The 16,419-nt window shown below is 40.0% G+C and overlaps 2 protein-coding genes across 6 annotated transcripts; one reads left to right on the plus strand and one right to left on the minus strand.

Annotated features, from left to right (window-relative positions):
- Positions 1-198: 198 nt before the first annotated feature.
- On the minus strand, positions 199-3,896 carry LOC140486368 (tRNA methyltransferase 10 homolog C-like). 3 transcript variants are annotated; one of them, XM_072585404.1, is made up of 2 exons: positions 3,833-3,896; positions 199-1,775 (listed from the first exon to the last, which is right to left on the minus strand). In XM_072585404.1, the coding sequence occupies exon 2, from the start codon at positions 1,690-1,692 to the stop codon at positions 379-381; it is 1,314 nt and encodes a 437-aa protein (XP_072441505.1). In that variant the 5' UTR covers positions 1,693-1,775; positions 3,833-3,896; the 3' UTR covers positions 199-378. The 3 variants fall into 3 exon arrangements, with proteins under 3 accessions (XP_072441505.1, XP_072441506.1, XP_072441504.1); XM_072585405.1 differs by lacking the exon at positions 3,833-3,896 and adding an exon at positions 3,366-3,469; XM_072585403.1 differs by lacking the exon at positions 3,833-3,896 and adding an exon at positions 3,229-3,466.
- Positions 3,165-14,013, plus strand: txnl4b (thioredoxin-like 4B). Of its 3 annotated transcripts, none has more exons than XM_072585410.1 (3): positions 3,165-3,273; positions 8,223-8,374; positions 12,013-14,013. In XM_072585410.1, exons 2-3 carry the CDS (start codon positions 8,253-8,255, stop codon positions 12,176-12,178), a joined length of 288 nt encoding a protein of 95 aa, XP_072441511.1. In that variant the 5' UTR covers positions 3,165-3,273; positions 8,223-8,252; the 3' UTR covers positions 12,179-14,013. The 3 variants fall into 3 exon arrangements, with proteins under 3 accessions (XP_072441511.1, XP_072441508.1, XP_072441509.1); XM_072585407.1 differs by lacking the exon at positions 3,165-3,273 and adding an exon at positions 3,983-4,133 and having other exon boundaries at positions 12,013-14,003; XM_072585408.1 differs by lacking the exon at positions 3,165-3,273 and adding an exon at positions 4,093-4,203.
- Positions 14,014-16,419: the final 2,406 nt, after the last annotated feature.

Raw genomic sequence — 16,419 nt, forward strand, 5'->3', positions numbered from 1 at the left:
AGTTAATGGATTCCAAATTGGTGAATTTTGGCTAATCTTTACACAATCAAAGTCCTGAAGAAGCAATCTAATTTGGAATATTGCCAACTGCCATGGCAGAAATCAGCCTACTGACACTAGCGAGGGATTAAACTCAGAATGGCCCTAGTATGTATGCTTCAGCTAGACAGTGAATAATTGTCTATTTGACCTGTGAGCTAAATATACAATTTTTATTTTAGTTTTTTTTCTCACAATTATCATCTAGAATCAACACACAGTGATGGACAGGTATGCACAATAGTCAGACTTGCATCTTCTGATATTTCAATGCAATATGAAAATCAGTGTACTAATTTCTTCCAGGCAAGTCAGTACTTCAAAACGTTTTAAGGATCCTTAATCTTCATCCAGCCACCATCTTTTTTTATTTGATGATTTTTCTACACCTTGGTTTAAATTTAAAGTTGACTTTTGCCTCCTGGCTTTCTTTACTGGTCCATTGTCAATTCTTGTCTTGTTCTGGTGATTTTTAAATTGATTGCAGTATTTCTGTTCTGGAACTGGTAAAAATCCTTCATGTTTCCTTTTTGGAACAAATTTGAGAGCTTCTTGCCAGTTACCAGTTTCTTTCACAGTGAGCAAAATGCTGATCATTTGATTTAATGTAAGGTTTTTTGCACCAACATCCCACTTCAAATACTCGTCCAAAGGAAGGCGTGCAGTTGCCAACTTTAAACGCTTTGCATTTGCAAGGGACAATCCTGTCTGAATTGACTTATCAACAATTGACCCAATGATGTAGATTTTATCGTGATGAAAACTCTTCAATACAGAAGGTGAATCTGCAGTTAAGTACACAAGCTTGTCTTTGGGAAAAATGTCAACATACGACTTTTCTGTTACTGTTATCAAGAGTCTATCCCAGGCATCTCCATAACGTTTCAAAAGCTCCTTATGATATGATCCCTCTGGCATCATGTTACAGAAATATAAGTGGAATGGGTCTAAAGATTTTCTGTTGAACCCCTCACACTCCAGTAGCTGAGAGACAGTATTCTCCATTTCTCGACGTGCCATGTTGCTTTCATAACTCATATCAAATACCAGTGGCTGACCAAACAGCATAGACTGGGCAGCCCTCCAATTGTACATTACATCAAAAGACCGCTGCCAGAATTGTAAAAGGAATGTGTTCTTTAATTCAACTCCTCCACCATTTTGTTTTTCCTTTTGAAGATACTCTGCTCCTTCTTGTTTTATTTTTCGTTTCTCCTTTGTTGCTTTCTTTTTGCCTTCTTTGATTGCTAGATACTTCAGATATTTTTTCTTTGCAGATTTGGAAGGTAGTTCTTGAACTATGCTCAGTTGCTCTTCAGTTATGTTCTCTGGCACAGCCTTTCCAGCCAGTCGCCACATTTGAACCATTTCTCTTGTAGCAGCAGAGAATGCATCCACAGGATCTTCAGAGGGGCATGTTTTGGGAGCTTCTGATGCAGTTTCTTTCATGATAGTCTTCCAAATATCTAGGTCCAATTTATCAGGGCTGACTTTTTTTTCCTCATTCTTTTTGCATGATGTTAAAACCAGCATCCTGTGGTGTGGCATAAATTGGCATCTGATCAAAGGCACTTTGTTCTTCACACAAGTCTTTAACTGCAGACTGTAATGCCCAGCAAAAGTCTGGAAAATATGGGCAACACGGAACCACATAATAAGTTCCAACAAAATTCAAAAATTGCTGCAACACAAATATTCTCCACAATGTTCGAATAAATCCAAGGAAATGTTAAAACCTGTCATTAGAAACAGAAAAGTATTAGATGGATTATGAAATACATTTTCGAAATTAAATATAATTTCTTGCTAAATCTATTTGGTCCGAAACAAAACTCTTCATTTTCACAACCACCTGATGAAGGAGCGGTGCTCCGAAAGCTAGTGTGCTTCCAATTAAACCTGTTGGACTATAACCTGGTGTTGTGTGATTTTTAACTTCATTTTCTAAAACTGTGTTAAACGACTGCACACAGCACTTTTTAAATCCCTCCCAATTTTCTTCATTCCTTCCTTGCAGAGACCTTGCCTCAATAAAATGGACACTTTCCCCCCACTTGAGATCAGAGTATAATGCTTTCCGCAATTAACATCAACCCAGATGGACTTCCTAGTAGGTGTCACTGGTTTACGGATTAGTGGTGCTGGAAGAGCACAGCAGTTCAGGCAGCATCCAACGAGCAGCGAAATCGACGTTTCGGGCAAAATCCCTTCATCAGAAATGAAGGCAGTGAGCCTGAAGCGTGGAGAGATAAGCTAGAGGAGGGTGGGGGTGGGGAGAAAGTAGCATAGAGTACAATGGGTGAGTGGGGAGGCGATGAAGGTGATAGGTCAGGGAGGAGAGGGTGGAGTGGATAGGTGGAAAAGGAGATAGGCAGGTATGACAAGTCCGGACAAGTCATGGGGACAGTGCTGAGCTGGAAGTTTAGAACTAGGGTGAGGTGGGGGAAGGGGAAATGAGGAAACTGTTGAAGTCCACATTGATGCTCTGGGGTTGATGGGGTTGAAGTGTTCCGAGGTGGAAGATGAGGCGTTCTTCCTCCAGGCATCTGGTGGTGAGGGAGCGGCAGTGAAGGAGGCCCAGGACCTCCATGTCCTTGGCAGAGTGGGAGGGGGAGTTGAAATGTTGGGCCACGGGGCGGTGTGGTTGATTGGTGTGTGTGTCCCGGAGATGTTCCCTAAAGCGCGCTGCTAGGGAGAGCGCAATGTAGAGGAGACCGCATCGGGAGCGACGGATACAATAAACGATATTAGTGGATGTGCAAGTAAAACTTTGATGGATGTGGAAGGCTCCTTTCGGGCCTTGGATAGAGGTGAGGGAGGAGATGTGGGCACAGGTTTTACAGTTCCTGCGGTGGCTGGGGAAAGTGCCAGAATGGGAGGGTGGGTTGTAGGGGGGTGTGGACCTGACCAGGTAGTCACGGAGGGAACGGTCTTTGCGGAAGGCGGAAAGGGGTGGGGAGGGGTGGGGTGGGGTCTGTTTGGAGGTGGCGGAAATGTCGGCGGATGATTTGGTTTATGCGAAGGTTTGTAGGGTGGAAGGTGAGCACCAGGGGCATTCTGTCCTTGTTACGGTTGGAGGGGTGGGGTCTGAGGGCGGAGGTGCGGGATGTAGACGAGGTGCTTTGGAGGGCATCTTTAACCACGTGGGAAGGGAAATTGCGGTGTTTACGGTTAACTTCAAGAACTTGCCTTGCTCGGTTTCCTTCTGACGTCAGGCTACAGGGGTGCTTACAGGTATTTGATTTCAATGAGACTAATACACAATAAATTAACAGACAAACGATGTCCAAGAGCAGAGGTTGCACAATAGACAATATCGCGTGAACCTCTGAATGAAAGAATGAAGTCCCAGTTCGAATTCGGAACGTGGTGTAGGACCTTGCCCGGATCTCATTCAGAGAAACAGCAACCGCCTCAGAGAAGGAAAGGTCACTGCGCCTGTTCATCTCTTTCCCCACTCCCTGAACATATCCTGTCTTAACATTTAAAACAAAACTTGCACTATACATTAAAAATGCAGATTTATATTTAAAGTATAGTTTTTAAAATTCTGAAATGGCAGGTGATTTGTAAAACCATTTTTTAAAAATCAGCAACCGATCATAAAACACCTCCAGGGTGATATTAACAATAACATTGCACGCGTCCATTTTAATTTATTCGAGATGTTTTCAATTCTCACTCCTTGCTCACCCACAGAGTGCCTACAACTGGCATTATTTTGTGATGTCATTTCTTATCGGATAATATATAGCAAACTTTGAGGCTTTATTTAATCGCGCTGCTTGATTACCATCGAGAATTTCTTTGATAAATCTTGCTTAGTGTTTGAGGGGAGTTATTTCGAAGTGGTCCTATGACAGTTTACATCCGGTTCGTGGCTGGCTTCTCCCGCCCGTGCCGCTTATGAATTTACGTTTAACCGTTTATTTCGATTCGCTTTTTCTCTGAACGTCGAGAAAATGAGCTTCTTGCTGCCAAAGTTGCAATCTAAGAAAGACGTTGACCACGTTATAAAGACCGTGGCAGAAAGGGTATTGGTTCTGCGTTTCGGCCGTGATCAGGACCCTGTGTGTTTACAACTGGATGAAATTGTAAGAATTGTTACCAAAGCTGCTTCACTTATTTTGAATGATTACTTTCATCGTGTTTCACTGTTAGCAGGTAAAATACTTTAAACTGTCAGCTTGGTTCAGTTGGTAGAACTCTTGGCTCTTAATCATGGAAGTGTAGGTACAGTTTCCAGAATCAGGTGCTGTGTAAATTAATATTTCATTGTTATTTCGGAAGACTAGTCTGAAAGAAAATAGTACCATTCCTAAAAAGGCTGAAGACACTAAAGAGATTAAGTGTGTGTCGTGCTTCCTATTACTGTGGTGGTGCGCGCAGGTTGTGTTTACAACATTTAAAAATAGATTGTTAGGGGTCAAGTTTTGAGGTGATAAGGTGCTTGAGCTCAGGTTATTGCTGAAATAATTTGCTGCCAGTACAGTAAAGCCTTCTTTGTTTTTAGATGCTTTTACAGCTTCACATATCCCGATCTCTACGACCTTTTCCAGTCCAACTGTTTACCCTGGTCTGTACCCCTTCAGTTCTGACTTTTTTTGTGCTTTTAATCTTGCTACCGTTAATAGTGGTGCATTCAGTAACCCAAACACTAAGCTCTGCATTTTCCCCATACCTTTTTTGTTCACCTCTTTTTAAATGACTCCTTAAAAGCCACCCTGTTGACCAAGCGTTTGGTCATCTGTCCTTATATCTACTTCTGTCCCTTGGTTTCAAAAGGTGTTTGTTATCTACTGTGACAAGCCTTGAGGTACTTTACTGTGTAATGCTGCAATATAAATATGTATTGTTCATTCAAAGATTGATCCATAATATGCTGCATAAGGACATCTCATTGAGTTTGCCAGAAGTTAACTAGTGGTGTGCCTCAGGGACCAGTGTTGGGACCACAATTATTTACAATTTATATAGATGATTTGGAGTTGGGGACCACGTGTATGGTGACAAAATTTGCCAATGACACTAAGATGATTGGTAGACCAAAGTGTGCAGACCACTGTGAAACTTTGCAGAGGAACATAGATACATTGAGTCAGTAGGCAAAGGTCTGGCAGATGGAATATAATGTTAGTAAATGTGAAAGTCATACATTTTGGTAGGAGTAACAGCAAAATAGATTATTAATTCAATGGTAAAAAGTTGCAGCATGCTGATTTGCAGAGGAGAAAGTGAGGACTGCAGGTGCTGGAGATCAGAGTTAAGAATGTAGGGCTGGAAAAGCTCAGCAGGTCAGACAGCATCCAAGGAGCAGAAGAATCGACAGTTCAGGCATAAGCCCTTCATCAGGAAAGAGGCTTGTGGGTCGGGGCTGAGAGATAAATGGGAGGGGGTGGGGTTTTTGGGAAACGTAACTGAGAAAGCGATAGGTGGATGAAGGTGAGGGAGAAGGTGATAGGTCGGTGGGGGGGGGGGGGGGGAGGGGGGAGTGATGGACAGGTCCAGAGGGCGATGCCAAGTTGGAACCTTGGGAATGGGATAATGTTGGGGAGGGGAAATGAGGAAGCTGTTGAAATGCACATTTATCCTGTGTGATTGCAGGGTCCTGAGGCGGAATATCAGGCGTTGGGTGGAAAATGTTTGGCGGTGAAGGAGATCCAGGATTTGCATGTCCTTGACGGAGTGGGAGGGGGAGTTGAAGTGTTCAGCCACAGGGCGGTGGAGTTAATGGGTGCGGGTGTCCTAGAGGTGTTCTCTGAAATGATCCGCAAGAAGGCGTCCTGTCACCCTGATGTAGAGGAGACCACACCGGATGCAGTAGATGACATTGATAGACGTGCAGGTAAATTTCTGATGGATGCATAAGGATCCCTCGAGGCCTTGGATGGAAGTGAGGGGAGTGTTGTGGGTGCAGGTTTTGCACATCCTGTGGTGGCAGGGAAAGGTGCCAGGAATGGGGTGTGGGCTAGTGGGGAGTGTGGACCTGATGAGGGAGTCGTGGAGGGAATGGTCTTTTCGGAACACTGTGTGCAGATTTGGTCTCCTTACTGAAGAAAGGCTGTACTGGCACTGGAGGGGATGCAGAGGAGATTCACTAGGTTGATTCCGGAGTTGAGGGGGTTGTCTTATGAGGAAAGGCCGAGTAGATTTGGATTATATTCATTGGAATTCAGAAGAATGAGGGGTTGTATCTGATAGATACATATAAATTTATGAATGGAATCGATAAAATAGAAATAGATAGGATAGTAGGTGAGACTAGGACAAGAGGGCATGGCCTCAAGATTAGAGGAAGCAGGTTTAGAACTGAACTGAAAAGCAACTTCTTCATCCGAGGGTTGTTAATCTATGGAATTCCTTGCCCAGGGAAGTAATTACACAACTTCAGTAATCGCTTTTAAAGCTAAGGTAGGTACTTTTTTGAAAAATAAAGGAATTAAGGGATGTGGTGAAAACACAGGTAAGTGGAGCTGAGTTCACGAAAGGATCAGCCATGATCTTATTGAGTGGTGGAACAGACTCGACGGGCCGAACGGCCTACTCCTGCTCCTAGTTCTTATGTTCTTAAGTTTGCATGTTTAAATTTTTAAATGTTCGGAATACGTTTGAGTACCTTTTGGCAGAGGAAAATATTGATTGGAAAAGATGTCGTGTATTATCACTTACGATATAGAACAGATGACAACATACTGAAAAAAGAATAAAACTGGTTTAATGACAGCAGTAATGATCTTAACAAAAACATTTAGAAAATCTTTCAAGGTTTGTTATTGTATTTTAAGATCCATAAATTCCTTAGTAAATCAAACTTGGATGTATTGTTATGAAGGTGTAGCAGTGTGCTGTATCTTTAAGAGGATTAAAGGACTTAGCAAATACAGAGAGTACAGGAAAATTTGAAATGTAACATTTGGTCGAACAACTAGATTAGTTGGGTTGCCTGGATACAAAAACAAATTTGAATTCATCCAATCAGTTTAAATTATGCCCCAAGATATCAAACTCCAATGAAGTTTGAATTTAGTATTTTGACAGTATTAAAACCAATGAAATGATCCGATGTTTTGGGAGTATAAAGTGGGAAAAAATTGAACAGTTAAGGGAGAACTGCCAAGCCACCACAATCTACAGACTGCCCGCAGAACAGCTGTCTTAAAAGGTACCTTTATGCATCAAAGACCTGTGAAACAGATCCCTAAGAAGAAATCTACAGACGAAGATACAAAGAGAAGCTGGCTGGTTTTGGAATATGAATTTTTCGGTAAATCTTAATCAGGGGTTTTATCAGACCAGTATTGTAGAGGGGAAAGTACAAGATAGGTTATAGAAAGGAATTGAAAATAGTTGTTAGTTAATTATTCTCTGTTAGACTTTTTTAAAAAAAAAGTTGTTAATTTTTCTTTTGGATAGTCCTTGGTCTCTAGAATTTTCACAGATTATTGCACGAGGTAAATCTTTTCCGTGTTGCTAATTTAAATTGGCAGAGGCAGGTTTGCCCCATGTCGTAACACTATTGGCAAATTATAACAAGGTACAACAGTTCATCATAGATTATAATCTATTTTAAAATCATTTTATTCATATTAATAAATCATTTGTCTAAAACTAAAATTATTACCTCAAAATACCCTCAGAAGTGAGTGAAGATGTTCTTGAAAATATGCAGTCAAAAGAATACATTTCATTTTTGGGACAATTGTCATTATGTTCCCTGAAACTAGTTTCTATGAAAAGTTCTGACTTGAGATACCTTCTTGATCTTTGCCAATACAACAACAATCGCTGAAATATATGTTATGTTAAGAAGTGTATTTCTTTCTCTTTGTTAATTCAGCAGGTTATTAATGTCTGGTTAATCCCATTGTTGTTGTCTTTATTTTAACATTAAGAAACAGGTAATGGCTATTAATTGTCTGAACATATACTGTGTATATATGCTTATGGCACACCTGTAATGCTGATGTGGAATAAAGAATAAGACTGAGCAAGTCCATAAACAGTCACCACAAAGAACAAGATTTATGAAACATAATTTCAATCTCTTCAAACTTGATCCAATTTGTCCAAACCTGTTGTTTAAATTCCGGTGAATATGTTTACATTAGTTTTCCTTCTGAAGCAAAATAATTATATTGATTAAGTTTTCAATATTAAGTTTTTTTTTGCCTTTTTTTCACTAGCTTTCAAAAACTGCTCATGACCTGAGTAAAATGGCAGCTGTTTACCTGGTGGATGTTGACAGTGTCCCTATTTACACTCGCTACTTTGACATCAGTTACATTCCTTCCACAGTTTTTTTCTTTAATGGCCAACATATGAAAGTGGATTATGGGTAAGATATTTTGCTTTATAAAACATTTCTGATTCAGTATGTGGATGTACCTACTGGAGAAGTTGCAAAACTAGACCTACTCTTGGGAAATAAGGCAGGGCAGGTGACTGAGATGTCAGTTGGGGAGCACTTTGGGGCCAGCGACCATAATTCTATTCATTTTAAAATAGTGATGGAAAAGGATAGACCTGATCTAAAAGTTGAAGTTCTAAATTGGAGAAAGGTCAATTTTGACGGTATTAGGCAAGAACTTTCGGAAGCTGATTGGAGGCAGATGTTCGCAGGTAAAGGGACAGCTGGAAAATGGGAAGCTTTCAGAAATGAGATAACAAGAATCCAGAGAAAGTATATTCCTGTCAGGGTGAAAGGGAAGGCTGCTAGGTATAGGGAATGCTGGATGATTAAAGAAATTGAGGGTTTGGTTAAGAAAAAGGAAGCATATGTCAGGTATAGACAGGATAGATCGAGTGAATCCTTAGAAGAGTATAACGGAAGTAGGAGTATACTTAAGAGGGAAATGCGGAGGGCAAAATGGGGACATGAGATAGCTTTGGCAAATAGAATTAAGGAGAATCCAAAGGGTTTTACAAATATTATTAAGGACAAAAGGTTAACTAGGGAGAGAATAGGGCCCCTCAAAGATCAGCAAGGCGTCATTTGTGTGGAGCCACAGAAAATGGGGGAGTTACTAAATGAATATTTTGCATCAATATTTACTGTGAAAAAGGATATGGAGATATAGACTGTATGGAAATAGATGGTGACATCTTGCAAAATGTCCAGATTACAGAGGAGGAAGTGCTGTGGATGTCTTGAAACGGTTAAAAGTGGATAAATCCCCAGGACCTGATCAGGTGTACCCGAGAACTCTGTGGGAAGCTAGAGAAGATTGCTGGGCCTCTTGCTGAGATATTTGTATCATCTATAGTCACAGGTGAGGTGCCTGAAGATGGGAGGTTGGCAAAATTGGTGCCACTGTTTAAGAAGGGCGGTAAAGACAAGTCAGGGAACTATAGACCAGGGAGCCTGACCTTGGTGGTGGGCAAGTTGTTGGAGGGAATCCTGAAGGACAGGATGTACATGTATTTGGAAAGGCAAGGACTGATTAGGGATAGTCAACATGGCTTTGTGCGTGGGAAATCATGTCTCACAAACTTGATTGAGTTTTTCAAAGAAGTAACGAAGAGGATTGATGAGGGCAGAGCAGTAGATGTGATCTATATGGACTTCACTAAGGCGTTCAACAAGGTCCCCCATGGGAGGCTGATTAGCAAGGTTAGATTTTATGGAATACAGGGAGAACTAGCCATTTGGATACAGAACTGGGTCAATGGTAGAAGACAGAGGGTGGTAGTGGAGGGTTGTTTTTCAGAGTGGAGGCCTGTGACCAGTGGAGTGCCACAAGGATCGGTGCTGGGCCCTCTACTTTTTTGTCATTTACATAAATGATTTGGATGCGAGCACAAGAGGTGCAGGTAGTAAATTTGCAGATTACACCAAAATTGGAGGTGTAGTGGACAGCGAAGAGGGTTACCTCAGATTACAACAGGACCTTGACCAGATGGGCCAATGGGCTGATGGAATTTAATGCAGATAAATGCTAGGTGCTGCATTTTGGGAAAGCAAATCTTAGCAGGACTTATACACTTAATGGTAAGGTCCTAGGGAGTGTTGCTGAACAAAGAGACCATGGAGTGCAGGTTCATAGCTCCTTGAAAGTGGAGTCGCAGGTAGATAGGATAGTGAAGAAGGTGTTTGGTATGTTTTCCTTTATTGGTCAGAGTATTGAGTACAGGAGTTGGGAGGTCATGTTGCGGCTACAGGACATTGGTTAGGCCACTGTTGGAATATTGCGTGCAATTCTGGTCTTCCTATCGGAAAGATGTTGTGAAACTTGAAAGGGTTCAGAAAAGATTTACAAGGATGTTGCCAGTGTTGGAGGATCTGAGCTACAGGGAGAGGCTGAACAGGCTGGGGCTGTTTTCCCTGGAGCTTCGGAGGCTGAAGGGTGACCTTATAGAGGTTTACAAAATAATGAGGGGCATGGATAGGATAAATAGACAAATCTTTTCCCTGGGGTCAGGGAGTCCAGAACTAAAGGGCATAGGTTTAAGGTGAGAGGGGAAAGATATAAAAGAGACCTAAGGGGCAACTTTTTCATGCAGAGAGTAGTACATGTATGGAATGAGCTGCCAGAGGATGTGGTGGAGGATGGTACAATTGCAACATTTAAGAGGCATTTGGATGGGTATGTGAATAGAAAGGGTTTGAAGGGATATGGACCAGGTGCTGGCAGGTGGGACTAGATTGGGTTGGGATATCTGGTCGGCATGGATGGGTTGGACCGAAGGGTCTCTTTCCATGCTGTACATCTCTATGACTCTATTCGTAAATGTTGATTATTATGTTAAATATCTTGTTCAATGTGGAGTGAAGAAACACTTTCTCTTTGCCTTATCTGTTAGGGATAGCAATCACTTAAAATTAGGCTATATTCAGCAGTTTCTTTCAATTGAAAATGACTGCTTCAAATCTTTCCTTTTAGTTGTTAGCTACTCCACAATCCATAATTCTGCTGAAGCTTACATTTTACCTTTTAGCTGTTAAATCATATCTTAAGCTGTCACTACTTCTGCAGTATTTAATGTCTGCCTCACTACCTCCTTTTGATTCTCTTGTCTCAAATAAAACCACTTTCTTCTCCAATCCTCATGTCTCCATTGCTTCATTTGCCAGTGACCTTAAATGTGTACCCCAACTTTCTCAATTCTTACAATAGTGGAAACTGTCCAGAATTACTGCTTCAGAAGCTTCCCCAGTAGCAAAGTTAAACTTACTGACACGCAGTTGCTAGGTTTATTTCTATACCTGTTTTTAAACAAGTGTATAGCATTTGCAATTCTGAAGCCATCTGGCACTGCCTCCACCCTGGCATCTGAAGAGGACTAAAAAAATGTCAATGCCTCTAATTTCCAGTCTACCTTGCTTCTGTATTTGGGTTATTCTAGTGACTTGGAGAACTGCAGTGAGGACTGCAGATGCTAGAGATCAGAGTCGAAGAGTGTAGTGCTGGAAAAGCACAGCTGGTCAGACAGCATCCGAGAAGCAGGAGAGTCAATGTTTTGAGCAAACGCTCTTCATCTGGAATGAAGACCCCCATTCTCAATGAAGAGCTTATGCTCAAAATGTCAGCTCCCATTCATGATGAAGAACTTATGCTCTAAACGTCAGCTCCCCTGCTCCTCGGTTACTTCCTGACCAGCTATGCTTTTCTAGCACCACACTCTTAGACTCTTATTCTAGTGCCTTATCAACTTTAATTGCTGAGCCATTTTGTAAAATTCTCCTCAACAGTCTGATACATTTCCCATCTCTGAACCACATTGTCTCTTACCTACACAACATATTTTTCCTTGGTAAAACTAGATGAAAAGTATTGATTTAGTACGTCAGCCCTGAACCTCCAAATGTAAATTTCCAAGTTAATCCCAACTGTTCCCAACATAGCGCAATCCTCCTTTGTGTCATCTCTCTTATTTATAAAAGTATATTAGTGTAAATTATTCAATTCCATTGGAATTTTGAAAGTAAAATTGTGAACATTGGCAAAAACGTGTTTCCATTCTGTTTTGGTTTAGGTCTCCAGATCATACGAAGTTTATTGGATGTTTCAAAACAAAGCAAGACTTCATAGATTTAATTGAAGTAATATTCCGTGGAGCAATGCGAGGAAAGCTAATAGTACACAGCCCTATTGATCCAAGGAATGTCCCAAAGTATGACCTTCTTTATCATGGCATCTAAATGGACTGGCAGGATGCTGTGTTTTGCAAATATTTAAACAGAATGCAATATCAAGTCATCAACTGTTCTTCATTTGTTAAAGAATATTGAGATTTGATGCAAAATGGATAGTCCACAACACCAATCGGCAAGAAATTTCTTGTAAGAACCGCGGTGAATGGACTCAACATGACAAGTTGTTCTTCTATTACTTAAAATTTCAGTATCCTACAGCTGCAAATCTCAGCTCATTGGCAGGTCTGCCATCATAAATTTGCCTTAAAGATTAGCTTTGGAAAATTAGTTCATTTGACTGAGAACTGGTGTTTTCCAATTAGCACTTGATAGGAATTCACTAAACAGGAGTTTTTCCAGGCTGTGTTTTTTTGAAAATTATATCTAAGAAATAAACACTAGAGCTGGAAAACGCTATTGGAAAAGGAAGTAATAGTTAAAACAGGCAAAGGAGAAATAGGAGTAATGCTGTTTCTGCATGATTACACATCGTTCTCGTACCAAGGTAATAGGTTTCTAATCCATTTATACACTCGTGCTCCTTGGAGTTCATTGGTGAATTTGTTTTTCATCTCCAAGTTTTACTATGGTGTAGAAGTGCTTACTTCTGGTACAGGAATTTGAATCCAGTTCATATACAGTTCTAATGGATAGACAGAGTTTATCACAAAATAAGTCACCCTTACTGATTGTGGTTTCTACCCTCAACCTTATTTTTCTGTCCTAAATAAGGTTGCTCCTACAGATTTGGTTCGCGATGGAACAGTAATTTTGTGATGCATTGAGAATATAACTATTCAAGTCAAAACCTACTGTTTCCAAATTATTTAATCAACAAATGCATTATGTTCTACTAATCTTGTCCTCACACCTGGTTCTGTATAACACCTGCATCTTTTCTATCAGAGTCATGAACAATAAGTTGGTGCTTTCTTCAGACTGTAGATGGGGCAAGGTGTAAAGCCCCTTATCACTGAGCCAGCTGATATCAGTTAACTCAGTATACACCTGAAACTTTGTCGGACATTCAGTAATGGAAATAATGTACTTTGCTCACCTTGCATGTGTTTTATAAAAAAAGTGTATTCTGTATAATTTTGATTTGTATGGTGGCTCTTCTAACCAACTTCACATTTGAAGGATAAAGTAAAATATTGCAAACATTAGAATAATTGTAGATTGATTCCTGATTAAAGGGTTTCCAAAAGAGAGAGAGCCTGGAATTTGGTAATACAAACATCATCAGGACTTATACTATTAATGGTAGTGGGTAGTGTTCTAGAACAGAGACCTAGGAGTTCAGGTACATAATTCTTTGAATTTTGCATCACAGGTAGACAGGATGTTTAGTATACTTGCCTTCATTGCTTAGATGTGAGCATAGGAATAGTGTAAAGAACATTGGTGAGGCCACTTCTGGAGTAGTGGGTGCAGTTCTGGTCACCGTGTTATTGGAAGAATACTATTAAACAGCTGAGGGTTCAGAAAAGATTTACCAGATGTTGCTGGGAATAGAAGGTTTGAGTTACAAGGAGAAGCTGGATCAGCTGGAACTTTTTCGCTGGAACATAGATTGAGGAGTGACCTTATAGAGGTTTATAAAATCACAACAGATATAGATACTGTGAAAGGCAGGTGTCTGTTCCCAAGCGTAGGGAATTTCAGGACAGGGGGTCTTTAAGGTGAGAGGAGAAAGATTTTTTAAAAAGGGGGCTTTTTTTTAAAGAAAGCAATGGTTTGTGTGAAATGAACTGCCAGAGGAAGTAGCAAATGAAGATACAGTTACAACATTTAAGACATTTGGATAATTATATAAGCAGCGTTTGGAGGAATGTAGGCCAAGCACAGTCGAGTGGGACTAGTTTAGTTTCGGCTAGTGGTCAACATGGACTGGTTGGACTAGATAGTCAGTCATTCAGCACAGAAACAGACTATCAACCCTTAGTGGGAGTACTTAAAGGTTGATAAATTTTTCACACATTTAGAGATGCATCATTTCTTAAAACATTTAGCACTTAAATATTTAAGAATTAATGTAGTTACAGTTTGAATCTATCATTTTTGACCACAGCACACACCTTTTAAAGAGGTATAGTCTGTGTATGTCTAACTTTTTTCCTGGAGATGCTGAGCTTTCCATCCAAATGCTAAATTTGTCACATGTAAATTTGTTTAGTGTCATTGAATGACAAACTTACAATCGCATGGTGCTGTCAGCATATGAACCAATCAAAATGATATCTCAGTGGTGTAATCAGACAATAGTGAGAACAACATATCAAGTAGATTTTGAGAGGGTATGGGGTTAGGCCTAGGAAGGAATTTTGTAGCACAGCAGGTCAACAACTGAAAGCACAGTTGCTAATGGTAGGGCCACTTTGTTTTATCATTTAACCATTTTCTTAATCCAATGGATCAATTCAATGTTAAAATCACTGGATTTTAAATATTTTAAGCTTTTAAAGCAACAGAATTGTAAAAATTTACAATGGCTTCATCAACTCCACTGACAGATTTTCTGTTGTCATTATTGGGGACTGTGGAGAGTCACAGATAGGTCTTACAAGTTAAGACTTATCTAGTATAATTATTTTAGTTTGGATTCTGAGAAGGGACACTTGTAGCTTTTTAAAAAATTAACTGTTTAATTATAATAAGTAAAATTTACTAACTTGAACAAAGGGAAGAGGCAGTAGCAGGGAAGTGGGGTTTCCTACATAGCCATTTTTTATTATACAGGTTAGTCACCAGCAGTGTACACATTCAATAGTTTTTCATGATCATTTGGTTCAAGTTACAGAACAAATAGCTATGATTTTAGAATTTTTTTTCTAAATTCACATTGTTGCTTCCAACTAAATTTGTGTTAAATAAAAACACAATCTATGTTTCTTCCTAGATGATGAACAGTACAAGCCCGTTGGCCCACAATGTTGGGCCGAGCATTTATCTTAATCTAAGATCAACCTAACCTACACACCCCTCAATATACCACCATCCATGTGCTTGTCCAGCAGTTGCTTAAAAGTCCCTAATGTCTTTGACTCTATGGGTGGTCTTTAAGTTATAAATCAGGAGCCAAACCTAGAACTAGCCCTTATTCAGTTACAATTACATGCTGCATCTACTGGTGTTGCCATTTTAATGCCTTTTTCCCTTCCTTAGCAAGCACAGATACGGGAGAAATGAATTTTCCATTTACAGAATAGGAACATGGAATAAATTTGTCTTGTCAGCATCTTGTTTCCAATACCTATTTGCCCCTTAGAGGTTTCTTGGATTATAACTGCCAGTGTTGTGATGTTGATTCCTTAATGCATTTAGTTTGTGCCTGAGTCAAAATTCTGATGCACCCAAAGATCTGATGATAGATCTAATTCAGATGGTATATTTCCACACACCTGGTTCCCTTGTCCTTCTCTGGTGAAAGTTTCAGACTTGGGGAATGCTGCTGAAGATGCCCTAGTGACTTTATTGCTCTAATTACTTTAAAGTGGGGATGTAGTACATTGAGAAGGAGTGGAACAGCAAAACCAAGTCCAAGCTACTCTTCAAATAATATCCATTATCCAGAAACATGGTGTATAGTAACCATGTGCATGAAGCATGAGATTTTCACCTTCCTCCATCAGAAATGGAGGCCAATTGTTTCTTAGTCATAGAATCAGATATTTTCAGTCCAACCACTGATCCCAAACTAAATTAGTTCCACATGCCCATGCTGGCCCATAATCCTTCCAAACATTTCCTATTCATGTACTAATCCAATTGTCTTTTAAACATTGGAACTGTACCTGCCACTTCATTTCCACACATTAACCAAAAAAAACTGTTTAAAAATGTTTCTTACCTTAAAAAGTATGCCAGGTCTTGAACTTCCTACTTGAGGGGAAAAGACACTTGCCATTCACCTTATTTATGCCCCTCATGATGTTAGAAATCTCTTAAGGTTTAAAATCTCCTCAGCCACCTATGCTGCAGTGAAAAAATCCCAGCCTGTCCTTATAATTCAAACCAGCAACATGCTGGTAATTTTTTTTTCAAACCCTCTCCATTTCTATAACTACAAGATCAGAATTGGAACTACTCCAAAAAGTGGCCTCACCAACATGCTAAATTACTTCAACATAACATCCCAACGCCTATACGCAAAAGGTGATCACACTAGGATCTCATGATTCTTTTATAATATAAAATCCATTAAGTGTTCATTTTGTAGTAATCAGTCAAAAGAGAGATTGGTCAAG

The sequence above is a fragment of the Chiloscyllium punctatum genome, chromosome 15 (assembly GCF_047496795.1).
Source record: "Chiloscyllium punctatum isolate Juve2018m chromosome 15, sChiPun1.3, whole genome shotgun sequence".
In the NCBI taxonomy this organism is placed as follows: Eukaryota; Metazoa; Chordata; class Chondrichthyes; order Orectolobiformes; family Hemiscylliidae; genus Chiloscyllium; species Chiloscyllium punctatum.

Excerpts from the sequence above, each read along its gene's own strand:
- LOC140486368 (XM_072585404.1), bottom strand. The coding sequence starts at position 1,692 with ATGTGGTTCCGTGTTGCCCATATTTTCCAGACTTTTGCTGGGCATTAC.
- txnl4b (XM_072585407.1), top strand. The coding sequence starts at position 4,002 with ATGAGCTTCTTGCTGCCAAAGTTGCAATCTAAGAAAGACGTTGACCAC. Across the intron at positions 4,134-8,222 it reads GTTTACAACTGGATGAAATT|CTTTCAAAAACTGCTCATGA; the intron begins GTAAGAATTGTT and ends TTTTTTCACTAG. Across the intron at positions 8,375-12,012 it reads CATATGAAAGTGGATTATGG|GTCTCCAGATCATACGAAGT; the intron begins GTAAGATATTTT and ends GTTTTGGTTTAG.